This window comes from Mirounga leonina, unplaced genomic scaffold, assembly GCF_011800145.1.
Source record: "Mirounga leonina isolate KUSES-001 unplaced genomic scaffold, KU_Mleo_1.0 Mir_92, whole genome shotgun sequence".
In the NCBI taxonomy this organism is placed as follows: Eukaryota; Metazoa; Chordata; class Mammalia; order Carnivora; family Phocidae; genus Mirounga; species Mirounga leonina.
The window spans coordinates 10,198,846-10,215,148 of NW_023270852.1; the positions used below are offsets into that span (position 1 = coordinate 10,198,846).

The 16,303-nt window shown below is 45.3% G+C and overlaps 1 protein-coding gene across 1 annotated transcript in view; it reads right to left on the reverse strand.

The window, feature by feature from the left end:
- Positions 1–12,692, reverse strand: part of DNHD1 (dynein heavy chain domain 1) — a 78,868-nt gene extending 66,176 nt beyond the window's left edge. Inside the window, exons 1-6 of the mRNA XM_034995113.1 lie at positions 12,632–12,692; positions 11,537–12,371; positions 8,173–8,346; positions 2,929–3,132; positions 2,742–2,852; positions 945–1,101 (exon numbers count right to left, since the gene is read on the reverse strand). Of these exons, the coding sequence (XP_034851004.1) occupies positions 945–1,101; positions 2,742–2,852; positions 2,929–3,132; positions 8,173–8,346; positions 11,537–12,371; positions 12,632–12,692 (1,542 nt within the window). The remainder of the gene's footprint in view (positions 1–944; positions 1,102–2,741; positions 2,853–2,928; positions 3,133–8,172; positions 8,347–11,536; positions 12,372–12,631) is intronic.
- Between the last annotated feature and the right edge of the window lie 3,611 nt (positions 12,693–16,303).

The following is a 16,303-nucleotide window of genomic DNA, read 5'->3' on the forward strand; positions in this document are numbered from 1 at the left end:
TTGCTGAGATATTGGAAATGTTCTGTATCTCGATCTGGGTGGTGGTTACATGGATGTATATATATGCAAATATTTCAACAAACTGCACAGTTAAAATTTGTTTACTGCATATAAATTATACCTTAATTAACAAAATAAACTACTGACTGTTAAAAAATTATAACGAGTTTTGTAACATTAAAACAAAAGTGGGACTTAGGAACTAGGAGGTAGAGAAAGGCCGTAGAAGAGCTTGCCCCCACCTTCTGCCCTGTTTAGCTCAGTGCAATGGCAGGTCCAGCTGTTACTGTCTGGAGGCTAAAGGAGCCACAAGGAGCCTCTTCTACGTTATTTCTCATGTTCACAAAATCTGGGTGGGTCCCCTCTCTCGGAACTAGATGATCCCTGCAGATGGTGATCAGCCAGACAACTGTGTAAATATCCAGCCCTACCTGACAGACAACAAATGATAGCGACAGAAACGAACACACAGCAGGGCCTCCAGGAACCCTAGGCAGGGGGCATGTACTACAGATGCAAAGTAGGCATAATTAGGAAGGACGCCATCACTGGATGCTTCTACCAGCCACAGTGGCCTGCCAAAGGTTCAAATAGGTTCAAAGATAAGCCCAGCAGCATAAAAGATCCAGATTCCAACTTTCAAATTCCCTAATGCCCTCGGCACAAACAACTGAAGAAAAAGTATTGTTATGTTTCTTCTCCTCCCTGCTCAAGGCCACGACCAACCCTTAGGGAAAAGGTTGAGTCCAAGCCTCTGCCCATCTATAATCGATCCATCCACTCCACAACAGAAACTGCTGTTGCTGCGCAGGACCCTGGCTGCGAGCCAACTGCAGCATCCAGACCACACAGGGGATCCCAGGAGAAGCTTAAGCCAAGAGGACACTGGAACTCTGGCAAGCTCACCTTGGAGAACAGGGTCACGATAAGCTGGAGCATCTTACCAGTTGCAGGATGGATGTGCAGAGGTGCAGGCAGCGACTGAGCAGCCGCAGAGCCTTGTGGTTCTCCTTGGCTAGAGCCCGCTGCAAGTCCAGCAGCTCATAGCATCGATCCGACTCTTGGGGGAGCCAGGATACAGAGCGCAGCTCCTGCAAAAGCCTGGGATCAAGGGCGAAGCTCATCAGAGCCGGCATCTCAGCCTTCTTTCCTTGAATACCTTTGACCTCTTTCTAGCCCAGCTCACCTCAGAATAAGCAAAGGTCAGGAAGGGTCATAATATTCCTAGTGACCTCCAGTGACAGCTTCCTCTTGGAGAGCTCTTTGGAAGAATTCAAGCTGAGGAAGTTGCTGGCTGGGGAATTCTTTGGGAAAGGCCTGGGGTATGTGCAAATGTTAATACTAAGTGACCTTTCTGCTAGGAGAGGGTCAAATGATCCCAAAGTCTGACTTAGAAGGAGAGACTACACAGGCTTCTTCCTTGGAATAGAGGAAGCTAAGGGCCCTAAAAGTCTAGGTGGACAGATGAGTTTTAGGATTAAAGGTGGTGAACCTCCAACTTCTCCATGGGCTATCCCTGAGAAAATCTGCCTCTGTTATCCACTACCACCCCACCCTCTCCGAGAACTCTACATCTCTAAAAATACCTGAAGAAGACGAAAGACCCCAAATAAGCAGAGGATGATCATAATGGGTGTCATTTTATTCGGTACCTATTAAGAGGCATTTAACATGGTATTTTATATTTACAATCTCACTTTATTCTCACCATAGCTGTGTAGTAGAAATCTTCATCCCTAGTTTTCATATCAGGAAATGAGGCTCAAAGAGCAAAATCCCTTGCTAGTATTCAGGATTTAAATTCAGATCTGTCCAGCCTTCAAGCCCTCATGCCTTTAATTATACCATGATGATTAGGCTAGACTGGAGGATCCCTAGAGCAAAGGTTGCAAACTGGTAGGCTGTGGGTCAAATTCAGATTGAAAATGTTTTCATATGTTCCACTAAGAGTTGTCCAACCCACTGTTTTAATAAAAATTTGAGTTAACTAGGTAAAATTAAAGCACTTTAAAACAAAATGCATATTTCCAGGAAATCCTGAAAAAAAAAATAAGGCAGCTGGCAAGCTGTACCCATATTCCCAGTGGTAACAGTCAGCTGGAATTGAGTAGTGACTGTCCTACTTACATGTAGCCTCCAGATTGCATTCCCCACAGTCCCTAATGTACTGCACCTAACCCACTGCATTTCTTCCAGAGCTCCCGCACAGGCCCCATAGACATTTGAGTTTGCATCTTCTGTCAGAGAAGATAATTAGAAGTGGCTGAGGAGCGTAGGAAAAGTAAAAAAAAAGTACTGAAAATAGGAATAACTAAGTCCCCCACCCCCCCAAAAAAAGAATCCAAAAGATACCATGGAAAAAGTAGAGACTTTGGATTCACACACTGAAGGTATATCCCCAGATCCAATAGTTAATAATTGTATGATCTGGGGCAAGTTGATGTGGGGAATACACAATTGCAAGAAGATATGCTCAGAATACATTATTCAGAAAAAAAACCAAACCTGGTTACTTAACAATATGTCAAGTATGACCACATTTGTATATAGGTGATAGAAAAAAAGACTAGAAGGATTTGCAACAAAATGTCTGTCGTGGTTAGTTATGTGTGGTTAAGATTAAAGATTTTTTTTCCTTCATGCTTTTTTGTGTTTTCCAAAATTTCTACAAGGAGCACGTTAATACTTTTTGTCAAAATAATTTTAAAACATCCATTGGCAGTGCGTTTTGAAGACCCTACCTGCTAATATGCAGAAGCCCAGCTCCAAAGTGGGGCACAGCCAAGAGCAGGTGCTTCCCGAGGAAAGTCCGGCACCGGTGGAGCCCCTGTAACGTCACGCTCCTCTTCCAACTACAGATCAGAGGGCAGTGACATGCTATTGCTCCCTGCAGCCCTTGTCCCCAAACCCCATACCAGCACCACCTACCGGGTCAAGGCCTTGTATAAGAGGCAATATTTGAAGAATGGAATGGACTGGAGCTGCTGCCAGAGGACAGAGTGGCGGTGCCAGGTGCCCAGCGTCATTGTCTCACTGCCCTCCACAGGATGCACATGCAGGATCCCAAAGGGAGAGAAGATGTAGTGCTCAGGGTTCACCTTCTTTGGTGGCACCACCATCAGGCTATAGGGCCTTTAAAAAAAGAGCTCTGATCAGCAGGAGCCCTGGGAACTTGTGCAGGCTTCAGGAAGGGACCAAAGAAGAGAGAGCAGAAACACGGAGGCAGGGATGAAGGCAGAGGAGAGTTGCAAGAGGGGAAAGAGAGCAGAATGATGTTCAAACTAAAAAAAGGAAACAGATATTTTGTTAAAGATTTTATTTATTTATTTGAGAGAGAGAGCGTGCGTGCAAGAGAGAGAGCGCGAACAGGGGGAGAGGCAGAGGGAGAAGCATACTCCCCACCAAGCAGGGAGCCTGGTACTGGGGTCATGACCTGAGCCAAAGGCAGCCGCTTAACCGACTGAGGTTAAATATTTAAATATTTAAATATTTGTTTGAGGAAACAAATATTATTAAGAATAAATGGAAGCCAGGGGTACCTGGATGGCACAGTCAGTTAAGCGCCTGATTCTTGGTTTCAGCTCAGGTCGTGATCTCCGGGTCGTGACACTGAGCCCCAGTGTTAAGCCGTAGTGTGGGCTTCTTGCTCAGTGTAGTCGGCTTGAGTTTCTCTCTCCCTCTGCCCCAGCCTCTGCGCACTCACACACTTGTGTGTGCTTTCTCTTCCTCTCTCTCTCTCTCAAATAAATATATCTTAAAAAAAAAAAAAAAAGAATAAATGGAAGCCAAAGATAGAGGAGAAAAAAGAAAAAGGCACCTAGCCAGTTCTAAGGCATTCGTATCTCCAGATCCAGATACTTTACATCTTATCAAATCTAAGATGCCATCAGTTGTAAGCTGCAGCATTCTTTTTTAATGAAACACTAAAATTTAAAATGCTGCCAATGTGATTCCACCAATTCGTAAGATGCATCACAATTTCAGAGATGTTAAAATGTGAGAAAAAGTACATCTTAGAAATGATAAAATATGTATATCTCTAGGTACTGAAATAACACACAGAGATCATTAGGGGGTGCTCTTTGGAGTAAATGAGAATGAGGAAAAGCAGGGGGTGACTAGAAGGCTAGACACACACAAATCAAGAGGAAAACTGCACCCTAGAGAACCAGACAAGTGCCTCCAGAGCCATCTTAAAATCCTACTAAGTTCTCTTACTTCGGCACAATGCACCTACATCCCACACTAAGTGGCATTTATATGCAGCTATACAATAGTACCTAGTTGCAGGAGACTAGTTAGCATAATGCTATGTTTGGGCACATTCAATAAAGCAAATTTATCCATTTTTATTTTGCAGTTTTATTTTCATAACTTGGAACCAATAATATTTTTAAGTATTAAGTATATTTTAGAGCCCTTTAAAAGCTATTATGTCTCAGGTCCTATGCCTATAATGTCTAAGAGATAAAATGGCCCTCCTCTATCTCTTCTCTCAACTTTCTAGAATACATTATTAAGCAAATGACTTAAGAGAATTTAGATAGAGAGGTGCCTGGGTGGCTCAGTCAGTTAAGCGTCCGACTGTTGATTTCGACTCAGGTCATGATCTCACTCAGGGTTGTGAGATTGAGCCCTGCATCAGGCTCCCAGCTTTGCGGGGAGTCTGCCTGAGGATTCTCTCCCTTTCCCTTTGCCTATCCCCCGGCTCATGCTCTCTCATGCACTCTCTCTCTCAAAATAAATAAATAAAATCTTAAAAAAAAAAAAAAAAAGAGCGTTTAGATAGATACCAGAATGAACTCACTAAATCAAGTCATATAAAAGCTTTGTTTCCTTTCTGACAAAGTGACTAGATTTTCCCAAGTACCCTTTCCCCCAAACTATTTCTTCTGAAGTAAAGAGGAGTTAGAACTTTGTCCAAGGTAGTTAAGGGAAAAATATAGGACTTAAAACCAAATCTACCTGACTCAAGCCACCCCTCTTAACCACTGGGCTTCTTCGATTCCCACAGGATAGCCTCCTATCCCAACTGATCCCAGGCTCTCCCAAGGGATCCTTCCCCTATGACCTTTCTAATGAACACTACTCCTTCTTTTTTCCTTTTTTAAAGTTGCTTTTTTCCTCTTCTTCTCATTTATGATTTTATAGAGTTTAGTTAAACCATTTATCAAGTTTCCCTTCTGTCCAAGCACTGTGTTGGAGATGAGGACAGAGAAATAACTACTACATAGTCCTTGCCCTCAAAGGGCTCAGATCAGTTAGAGTATTAAGCGATGCTAGAGACTATTCACCTGCTTCCAAAACATTGCAAACTCTATGCCTTAATGAAACACAGCAAGTTCTATACTGAACTCATCATTTACTGCCTTTAAATCTGTTCCTACTCTGGATCATTCATTCATTTATTCATTCAACAAATGTTACTGGGTTTCTACTCTATGCCAAACTGTTCTAAACTCAGGATACATTGTTAAACACAACAAACAAAAATCCCTGCCCTGATGATAAATGTAATAAATGAGAGGGGAAGAAAAGCAGAGGCAAAGGAGGTTGGCAGTGCCAGGGGAAGGTGGAGGGTGAAGATGGGACAGTTGAGCAAAGGCTCTAAGGAAGTAAAGGAATAAATTCCTTTCTGAGTATGAATCAACATCTAGGAAAAATACCAATATAACATTGAATCTTAAATATATTACAATTGAAATAAAAAATGTAATAAAAAAATCTAGGGCAAATACAAGAAAAATTGGGCAAATTCAAACACATTGAAAAAAACCCTGATACTCGACAAATAAACAAAACGAAACAATAAATGCCAAGGTTCTGCTTTTACTGATGGTACAACTAGAAATTTGGAACTAACACCCTCACTTGAGAACAACTAGAAAAAGGCAAAATAAGTGAATAAAATATGAAAATCATCTGTATGAACACAACAGAGAACTCGAAGCTAAATGCCCTGGGCTCTGGGTTGGGACCCTGGTGACATTATAGGTTGAAGCAGAAAACACATCCCTCCTGGGTGTGGGCCCCAAGCTGCAGCCTCTGATCTTTGGCTGTCTGTGCCTGTGCAAAGCTCAACTCCTCTTCTCAGTCTTTCAGGAACAGATAGTGAAACTGACACACAATTGCTGATACTGGAATCGACAGGCATCTCTGTTTGGGGAAAAGCACCACCAAATGCTAAAGACACTTCACTGGGTTTCCTTCTTTGGCAGATGTTGGTCCTATAATTATCCACTGCCTTTTTAGTTCTCTTGCTCATGGTTTCTTGTCTCTCTATGTGTCTAATTATCTTTGATGGTGCTGCTTCTCTGATTATGATGGAGCTGATAGTTTCACGTTCTAAGCTTGTAATTTTCTCTTGTGTAAGCTCTCTGCCACAGCCAGTAAGCACCCCATCCCACATTGACACCATTACCATTACCTCCAGTCGGTCAAGTGTGGTGGCGCCTGGGTATCAGTAGGTAGTTCATCACATTCAGCCACAAGTGATAATTTAATTAGTCTTGATGTCACTACATGTCATGGATTCCTAGTATCCTATATCCCATTAGCACAGAGTTCAGTACTGTTCAAGGTCAAAGACATTGAGAAATCAATCTCAGAATTCCATATTTGAAGTTCATTTCCTTTCATGAGATCAGTAAGGGTCCAATCAGGAAAACAGAAACCAAACTCGGCATTTCAACAAAGTGAATTTAACAGACAGCATTTTTTTTTTAATGGGTTGAAGAAATGAAAAGCAAAAAGGGAACACTGAGATAGCACAGATACAATAACCACAGGAATCGATGCCAACTCTAGAACTAGAGGAACAAAGGGAAGGAACTGGATTCTCAGAAGCTCTGGGCCTGGAGGAGGGGCTTGTGGAGTTGGGATCTGGATTTGTAAGGAGATGCTGCTGGGCTCCTACTGGTACCGAAGGAGTTTGGAGGAGGGGCCATGCAGTCAAGATGCAGAACTCTGATGGGTAGGGGCCCCCCAGCTCAGAATCATGAAGAAGCTAATTCAGAAGTGCCTACTGTCGCCAGGGTGAAGGACCGGTACTGACAGAAAGAGCAAGCGAGGGAAAGAGAAATACCCTTCTCTTATCTTGCTGTCCAGTCTCCTTCTAACACCCTCTATTAATCAAACCTAACAGGTGGTCAGCTGAAAAAGGAGGAATAAAGTTTGCAGAGTCTCAGCCCCAGTATCTCGAAGCAGGGAGAGGAGAGGAAAGTTAGAGCCAAAAGACAATTGCTTAACAACTGGCACAATGCTCTCAGTGAAAATATGTTAATGAACTGATTAATGAATGCATGGATAATACGGATCAGTAGGGCTACATAAACTCAGGAGAAAGAGAGCAGTGTATGCAGGAAATAAGGCTTTCTGGGAGGATATATGATGTACGACTTAAGAGCATGGACTTCTGAGTTAAGACAGTCCTAGGTTTGTCTGTTTCTACCACTTACTTTGTGACAAGTTACTTAACCTCTTTATGCATCAGGGCACTCATCTCATATATGGAAATAATAATAGCACCTACCTGGTAGGTGAAGGTTAAGTAACACGTCATGTGTTTATTATTATTAGCACAATGCCTGGAAAAACTTAATTAATGGTAATTGTTGTTATTTCTGGGAAGAGATGGGACTTGAATCAGGCTTTAAAAAATATGTAAACTTTAGAGCTCATAGAAGAAAATGAAAGCCTCCTGAGTCACGTGGAAGGAGGAGAGACTTGTTTTTATAGCCCCAGGGATAAAACTAGGACCAGAAGGTAGAAGTTAAAAGAAAGCAGATTTTGGTTCAGTCTAAGGAAGGGGATACCCTGGCAAACTCAAAGCTTTGTCTCACTATAAAGATTCAAACACCTGACTCCTGTATTGGAGTTGGGAGAGACAACCATTAAATTCCCTTCTGAGGCTATGACCACATGTTTCTATCCTCTTAGGACAGAATAAAGAAGACAGAACCAAAAGTAGAAGAAGACGACTAAAACCAAAGGTTGTGAGAGCAAAGGGGAGCAAAACAGAGGTGCAGAATGGAAAGGAGGAGGCTGAGAAGCGAAGAGGGAGGGAAACTGGAAGACAGAGGAGAGGCAGCTAGAGAGGAGGAAGGACAGGAGACAGCATGGATGGAAACCAGGGAGTGGTCAGAGTAGAAGGGGTCAGGACACACCTCTTACCTAAAGTACCGGCTGGGAGCTACATTGAGATAGAGGAAGTGGATCTTCTTCAGGTATCTCTCTGTCTTCAGAATGGTCTTCACCTGGCTACCCAGGAGGGAAGTCTGAGGTGAGAAGCTAGTGCTTCTCTTCTGGAAGGTCTCCTTACCAGGAACTTCTGAATCAAGCTGAGGCCTATACAATAAAAAATCAGGAGAAAAGAGACCAAGCAGGAGGTCAGGTTGGCACTGTTAGCCAGTGAAAGGAGAAGCTAGATCAGGTGCCTAGGAGGGCGTGATGTGGTCTTGCCAGAGCCTGTCTACCACCTATACCCACAGTACTCACATACTGGGCAAATATAGTCAAACAGCTATATTCACACAGACCTATGTATGAACAACCCCTCCCTTTCTGATACATGAATAACCATTCTGAACTTAATGTGATTACTATGAAGTCAGTATTACAGAATACTGAATAAAAGTAATAGGAAAACTTTGTTTTCCCAACTCATCACCTTGCAAGCCCACAGTCCTGGATTTCTCCTCCATAGGAACCTTCCTAAGGTTCTAGATCTATCTTTGCCCCATTATGCCTGCTTTCCAACTCTGCATGATCTCTTTGCCTGTGACTCTTGCTCTTCCCCCATCACCACCCAACTTCTAGTTTCACAGCCTTTCCTTTCCAGTCAGGATCCAATGGTGCATCCTTCGTCCCCCTCAAGCCTGCACTGGTGCTCTCAATCTTCTCACCTTTCCAGAACACCAGCCAACAAAATTGATATGAAAATTAATTATCCAAGACACCAAAAACTAATCACCTGGACTAATAATTCTGGTTGGAGTGACCTCAGAGCACGAGCCAAACAAACAAAAAATCTGAATAATTAAACTTAGATTTAATCTGTCAAGTATACTAACGTCATTAATTGACCCAAACCTAGATAAACAGAACAAGGTACCCCAGGGATAACAGTGCAATCCTATTCTAAAATTCGTATCAACAATAGGGTTTGTAACTTTGATGTTGGATCAGGACATCTTAATGGTGTAACAGTTTAAAGTTTCATTTCCTCAACAATTAATGTCCTACATGATCTAAATTGGTTCAGAAGATTGCAGAACCAGGAATATCAGCTCCTCTATGGATTTCTGGTATCTAATCTCAACTATGGGCTCACTCTGCTCTGATATCTTCATACAAGTCCTCAAGCGGCTCTCTCTTTCAGACTCTTCAGCTGCTATTCCACAGGCCTCCACCTACCCCTATGCCCAGCCCTGCCAGGCCCCCGTCCCATCCCCTTCTCTGCCTCCTTCTCTGCCCAGAGAAAACTGGGGCTCTCAGCCATGAACTAACTTCCTCTAGTTCAGCTGCCTTCCCACACAGTTATCTGCACAGACTCCCATCCTAATCCCCTCCTAATCAACTTGAGAGGAAGCAATGTCCTTTCTTCTCTGCAAAACTAATTCCTCCATTTGTGCTATGGATCCCTGATTGCTTCTTCGTGATGTATCTTCAGGCTCTTCCTTTTCTTACCGTTAGCCTATATTTACTCATTCACTGTACAGATAGTTATTAAATGCCCACTGCTCAAGCACTGCCTGAAGGGCTATGAACATCTCTCCATCTTTTTTTTTAAGAGTCCTATCCAGACACTTTTATTTCCTTCTGTCCTATTATTTCTCTCTCCCTTTCAAACCAAGCTTCATGAAAGAATAGTAAAATGTTATTTCTACTTTCTCATCTCCCATTTGCTCCTGAATGCACTAAAATCTGGCTTCCTCCTCACAAAACTCCCCTGAAATAAATCACACTCACCAACTTCCTCCTTGTTACTAAAACCAATGAATATTTTTCAGATTTTTCTTACTTGCCTCAGTAGCATTTAATTCTACTAACTGCTTCCTCCTCATTGAAACTCTCCTATTTCCCCTCATAACCTGCAAGATATTTTGTTAATAACTCCAATCTAAACCCAAACCCCTCTGATGTGCTTTCCCCTACCTGTATACACACACACACACACACACACACACAGAGGAACAGCCAGGAGAAAGGCAGTATTCTCTGATTTTTTAGCACTTACCACAATTTGTAATTATATTTTACTAGTATCAACTTATTTAATACCTACTCTCCTAACTGTAAAACTCCAAAGAAAGAGATTTGAGTCTGTTTTGTTCACTTCTGTATCTCCAGCATCTAGCAGTTCCTGATACATTTTGGATATCCAATAATACTTATTGAATGAATGGATGCCTAGGGCAAAAGGCCTGGAGAACTTCATGCAAATTAAGTCACATTAGCTAGGCCTCAGGGGTTTATCACCAGGTTCAATGAGAAGGCATAGAACTTGACCCCTTCCTAACATCTCAGCCCATTCTCACTTCCATTACATTTCCCAGGAAAGGAAACCTACTCAGAGCACAGGGCAGGTCTTTGAAAAAGAGTCTCCTGGGGGTATTGAAGACATAAATTGTTGGCACTGGCCCCTTCCATCAGGGCCCCAGGAGCCTATCTATCTGTCCACCATATGACTCTAAGTTTTTAGGAAAAACTTTGACCCAGCCATAAACTTACAGCAAAAACTGAGGAAGCCAACCTAGATTAAAGGTAAAGCTACTATTCTTCCCACACAGTGAATATGTCCTAGACAAGCTGCAAAGCACTTAGAAAATCAGGCCAGAGGATGGGGGGAAATTCTTAGACTAGAGTTAGAGAACTCTCAGAAGAGGAGGTCTCTGTAGGTATTGTGAAATCCTGAGAGAACCAGATGGGGGGGTGGGGGGAACAATCAGCACTCAAGGGGCCAGGATACCCACACCGGCAGGGCAGGAAGAGACTCTGGAAGGGTCAGAATGAAAGTCCCATTTGGCAGTGCTGCCAACTCTGATCTGCTCTGGGGCTGGCTTAGCTCACATAGACATGAGTGGGAAGGTCCCTCAGACATGCACTCACCTAGGAACACCCTGAGGGAAGGACCTGTACCCAACATCCAGCACCCAGTCCTGGGTGGGCCCAGAGGCGAGGCTCAGGGATTATGAATGAGTAAGAAAAAGAACTAAGGAAGCTTCTAGCACCATCTGAGAAAGAATGGACACTCTGGAAACTCAAGCTGTTTTCTGAAGCTTTGGCTTCCTTATAGCTGACTCTTGATTTTCATGAATTTCTGCACTGCCCAATGGGGATGAACAGTAAGACCACTCAATTTATTTGCAGACAAAAAGGAAGAGAGAAGCAGCTTCGACCAGCATGGCTTGGGGTCAGGCTAATGCCTAAAATCAATAGCGATCTGGCTCTAGACATCCAAGTGACCCTAGAGGAACCCATAAACTAGCTTCTTTTTCTCGTCCGCTCAAAGCCCCAGTCTGGGTCCCTCACTTACTTAGTCTCTGCTCTTCCAACAGGTTCCTCCACTGCGTTGTCAGTGCCCCTGCATTCATACTGTATGGGGATGTCTGTCGCCAGTGCCAAGGGCAGGAGGCTAAGGCCATCTAGCCACCAGGCCTCTCTCAGGGCCACCTGAGCACCAACAATACCCAGGCTGTGCTGTAGCTCAGGCAGTGTCAGTGGTCGCAGCCATGTAGCCAACTCCTCCCCTACTTGCTGCCCACCCCACCGGGCCTGCACAAAAGGGCAGGCTGGGCGTGGGGGCCCACGATGGAACTTCTGCTTCTGGGGACAGCACTCAATATGGGAGGCACCCTCTAACAAAGAGGTATCTGGGGGGAAGACCTGCTCAATGGCATCTAGCAGGTCCAGCTGGAACTGGGATTGGACCCAGGGGGCCCGGTGGGACAGCTGCTCCAGGAAGGGCAGCAGATCAAGGCGACCGACAAGCAGTGCACGATATGGAGGCAGCAGACGCAGCACGGCATGCAGGTAGTGCCAAGCTGCGGGGCTGCCGTCCTGCAGCACAGCTGAGAACAGAGTTTGGAGCTCCGCCACCAGGAGCTCCAGCACCGTGGGCTGCTGTGACTGGCTCACTGCCTTCAGGAACTTCCTCTGCTGCCTCTGATGGTCCTGGGGCTGCTCTTCTGCTTCTGGAACACAGACGGAGTGCTGGGATTCATGGTCTTCAGATGCCGCGTCTTCAGGAGACGGACCTGCCTTCTGCTCTGAGACCAAGAGGAGCTGGGCATTCAACTGCTGTCGAACTGACCTCGCCCACTGTTCAGGCTCTGATTGCCAGTTCCAGGCTCCTGGCTGCTGGGTCTCACCTGCTTGGCCCAGCCCAGGAGAGGAGCAAGAGAAGGGGCCTTAGGCTCTGGGCCAGGGATGGTCAGGGTCTAAGGTGCTGGGGGAAGGGGAAAGAGTTAGGACAGGGAAATGGATGGAGCTGCAGGCAGAGCCAGAACAGCAGAAGACAACTCTCCCTACAGCTTCCCAAAAGCCTCTGGTAAGAAGCAGGCCCAAAACAGGCGGGGGCCCTCTTTGCACAAGAGTTCCTTCCCACCACCCAGGGTACAGTTCCCCTCACCTGTAAGGGGTACAGGAAGCAATGGAAGGGAAGAGAGACTGATGTGCTGGTGAGGTTCCATCCCAATTGCCTGTTGGAGAAATTGGTGAACTGGGACTTGGGTCCCAAGCACAGGCTCACGCTACTCACAGCTGCCCACACAGAGAGACTGGCACACACAGGAGTGATCACTTGCAGAGGCAAACTGACACACCGGTAGAGGGCTCACTCAGAGAACCGTGGTAACAGCAAGGAACCGTCACTGGGAGTGGAGCCTGGCAATGGCCTGAAGGGGAGAGACAGGTCGTCACTCAGCGGCTGCAAAGCCCCAGTCCCATCTGCCCATGGGCTGTCGGGGGCTGTTGAGGGCAGAAAGCACAGAGCACTACTTGGTCGGGATGAGGTTGGGGGGATTGTGGAGAGGAAAAAGTGGCAAAGGACCAAGCGCGGAGGAGGAGGAGGAAGGGTAGGAGGAACGGAAGGAGGAAAGGGAGGAGGAAGAAAGGGAAGGGGAGGAGGAGAGGGGGAAGGGGAGTGGGGAGGTCCATGGGAGTGCGGGAGGAGTGGATCTTCCTGGGGGCAGTGGAGAGGGTGGTCTAGGGGCAAAGGGCAGCGGATTGCAAGCTGTGGCCTGACCCGCAGCTCCATCCCTTTCCAGCTGTTAAACGGTTACACGGTCCCAAGAGGCCTGAGCCCCCACCCCAGAACGCCGGCGGAACAGCCGAGGAGCCGGAAAGGGGAGGGGTCGGCGTCCGTGTTGGGCCAGGGTCGCACAAGGGCGGGGCGAGGGGCTAGAAGGAAGGCAGGGAAGGGCTGCCTTCGGCCCAGGTCTAACCTGCTGGCTGCCCATATATATATATACCTTGGGAATAGGCGATCAGCCTGGCTGGGTATGAAAACGAATGACGCGGTTGATCTGGGGAAGTAGCAACCCTGAGGGAATCGTGGGAAGGTGTAATCCGTGTGCCTATTTAACCATTCACTGAGCGTCTAAACTAGCGCCAGGTACCAAAAAGCTATGTCTTTGGGACCCTACCCGAACACCATCCATATATCCACCAACCCCACCTCACCGACCCCCTCAAGAAAACCCATAATAAGACAAAATCTTTGATCATAGCAAGCCCAAAATCGAGGGTGGGAAGTTCTGAATGATGAAAGAAAGAGAGCGAGGGAGAGAAAGAGAGGAAGGAAGGAAGGAAGGAAGGAAGGAAGGAAGGAAGGAAGGAAGGAAGGAAGGAAGGGAGGAAAGGAGGGAGGGAGGGAGGAAGGGAGGGATGGAGGAAGGAAGGAAGGAAGGAAGGAAGGAGGGAAGGAAGGAAGGGAGAAGGGAGGGAGGGAGGGAGAAAGGAAGGAAGGAAGGAAGGAAGGAAGGAAGGAAGGAAGGAAAGGGAAAGAGGGAGAAAAAAAAGAAAAGAAAGAAGAAAGAGAGAAAGGGAAAGAAATTCAGCATATGATAGAGTCCCATCTCTGTTTTGCAATCCAGATTTGTACATCCATCTGCTTAGTTACTGGCTCTACTTAGATATCTGATAAAGATCTCAAACTTAAAATCTTAAAATGTCCAAACCAGCCTCCTAACTACCACCTCTCCCAAGGGCAAAAGAAACCTGCTCTTTTCACTGCCTTCCCCAAAATGACGTCCATTTTTTCCGGTTACTTGGGTCAAAACCTTGGAGTCACCTTTGATTTTTCCCTCTCCCTCCCTCCCTTCCCACTTCACTCTACATCCCTTGTTGACTCCTTTAGCAAATTCTATTGGCTATAGCTTCAAAATCTATCCAGAATCCAACTATTTCTCACCACCTTAAGTGCTACAACCTTAGCCTATGTCACTCTCTCTTCTCACCTGGATTATTCCAGAGCCTTCTTAATGGGACTCCCTCCTTCCACCCTTGCCCCTACTATCTGTTCTTTCCAGAGTAGCCAGTGACCCTTTTCAAATACAGGCAGCTCGTCACTCCTCTGCTCAAAACTCACTAATGCCTTATCATCTCATTCCCTCAGGTGAAAGCCAAAGCCCCAGATGGTCTCCAAGTTGCTATGTGATCAGCTGCCTATTACCTTTGGGACCTTCTCTTTCTACACTCTCATTATTCACTCCACTTGAGATGTGCTTGGATCACACCAAGCATGCTCCCACCCCAGAGCATATGTACATATGTACATCTCTACTGTGTACCAATTAGGACATGTACAAGTTTTCTGTGCTTGTGTAACAAATTACCATAAACTAAGCAGCTTAAAGACAAACACCCATTTAGTATGTCACAGTTCTGTAGATCGATGTCCAGCATGGCTTGGCTGGGTTCTCTGCTCAGGGTATCATAAACCTGAAATCAAGATGTTGGCTGGGTTGAGTTCTCATCTGGAGGCTCTGGGGAGAAATCCCCTTCCAAGCTCATTCTTGTTGACAGGATTCAGATCATTGCAGTTGTAGGACTAGGTCCTGGTTTCCTTCCTGGTCATCAGCTGGGGGCCATGCTCAGGTCCTAGAAGCTACCCACCTTCCTTGCCTTATGGCCCATTCATCTTCAGGCCAGCAACAGTGCCTCAACCCCTTCTCAAGCTTGGAATCTTTCTGCATCCAGCCAGAGAAATCTCCCTGCTTTTAAAAAGTGCATGTGGTTAGGTCAGACCCACCCAGATAATATCCCTTTCTTATAGTCAGGTATGCCATATAATATAAGCTGATCACATAAGTAGAATCTATCATACTCATAGTCCTAGGGATTATGTAGGATATGCACACAGGGAGTGAGAAATTCAGGACCATCTTGAAATTCTGCCTACCACATATGTTGTAATAACAAAAGGATCCCAAAATACAGTGGTTTGAACCTGATAGAAGTTCTTTTTTCCTCTTACATAACTGTCCAAGTAGAAATGCTTGAGGGCTAATACAGCAGCCTTTTAGTTGTTCTGCCTTCTCCAAGGAAGTTCTGTATCTTCAATGTCCAGGCAGGCTAGGTCTGCTAGGTCCCATCCCAGTCAGTGGAGGAAAGACGGGGAGGCACAGCCTTACTCTTAAGGGCACAATCTGGCAATGCACACATTATTCTATCACACGTACACACCTAGCTGAAAGGAAAGCTGCAAAATCTAATCTTTATTTTCAGTGGCCATGTGGCCAGATAAAAGTAAGGGGTTCTATTAGTAAAGGAAGAAGGGAACAATGGATACTGAGGGACAACTAGAGGCTTATACCACAGCGAACACTCTTCTTCCAGATGTCCACAAGCCTTATTCCCTCATTTCAAGTCTCTGCTCAAAGAGACCTCATAAATGACTTCTCTGACTACCCAGCATAAAATAACAACACTGTTCCCACCTTCCTCATCCTTCCTACCCTGCATTATTTTTCTCCACAGCATTTAATGCCATCTCATATAAATCTTTATTTGCTTATTGTCTATTTCCCCTGACTAGAAACATAAGCTCCATGGTGGCAGAGATTCTGATTGCTCTCTGCTCTATCCCCATCCCCTAGTGCTGGCACCAAGAGTAGGTAATTAGAAAATATTTGTGGAACAAATGCATAAATGTATAGCAATCTTCATTGATGAGAAAGGGGATCACCTCTGGAGTCAAGACTGTCTGGATTAAAAACCTGACTCCACCACTCACTAGTTGTAGGGTATTTTGCCTCAGTTTCTTTCTTTCTTTCTTTCTTTCTTTCTTTCTTTCTTTCTT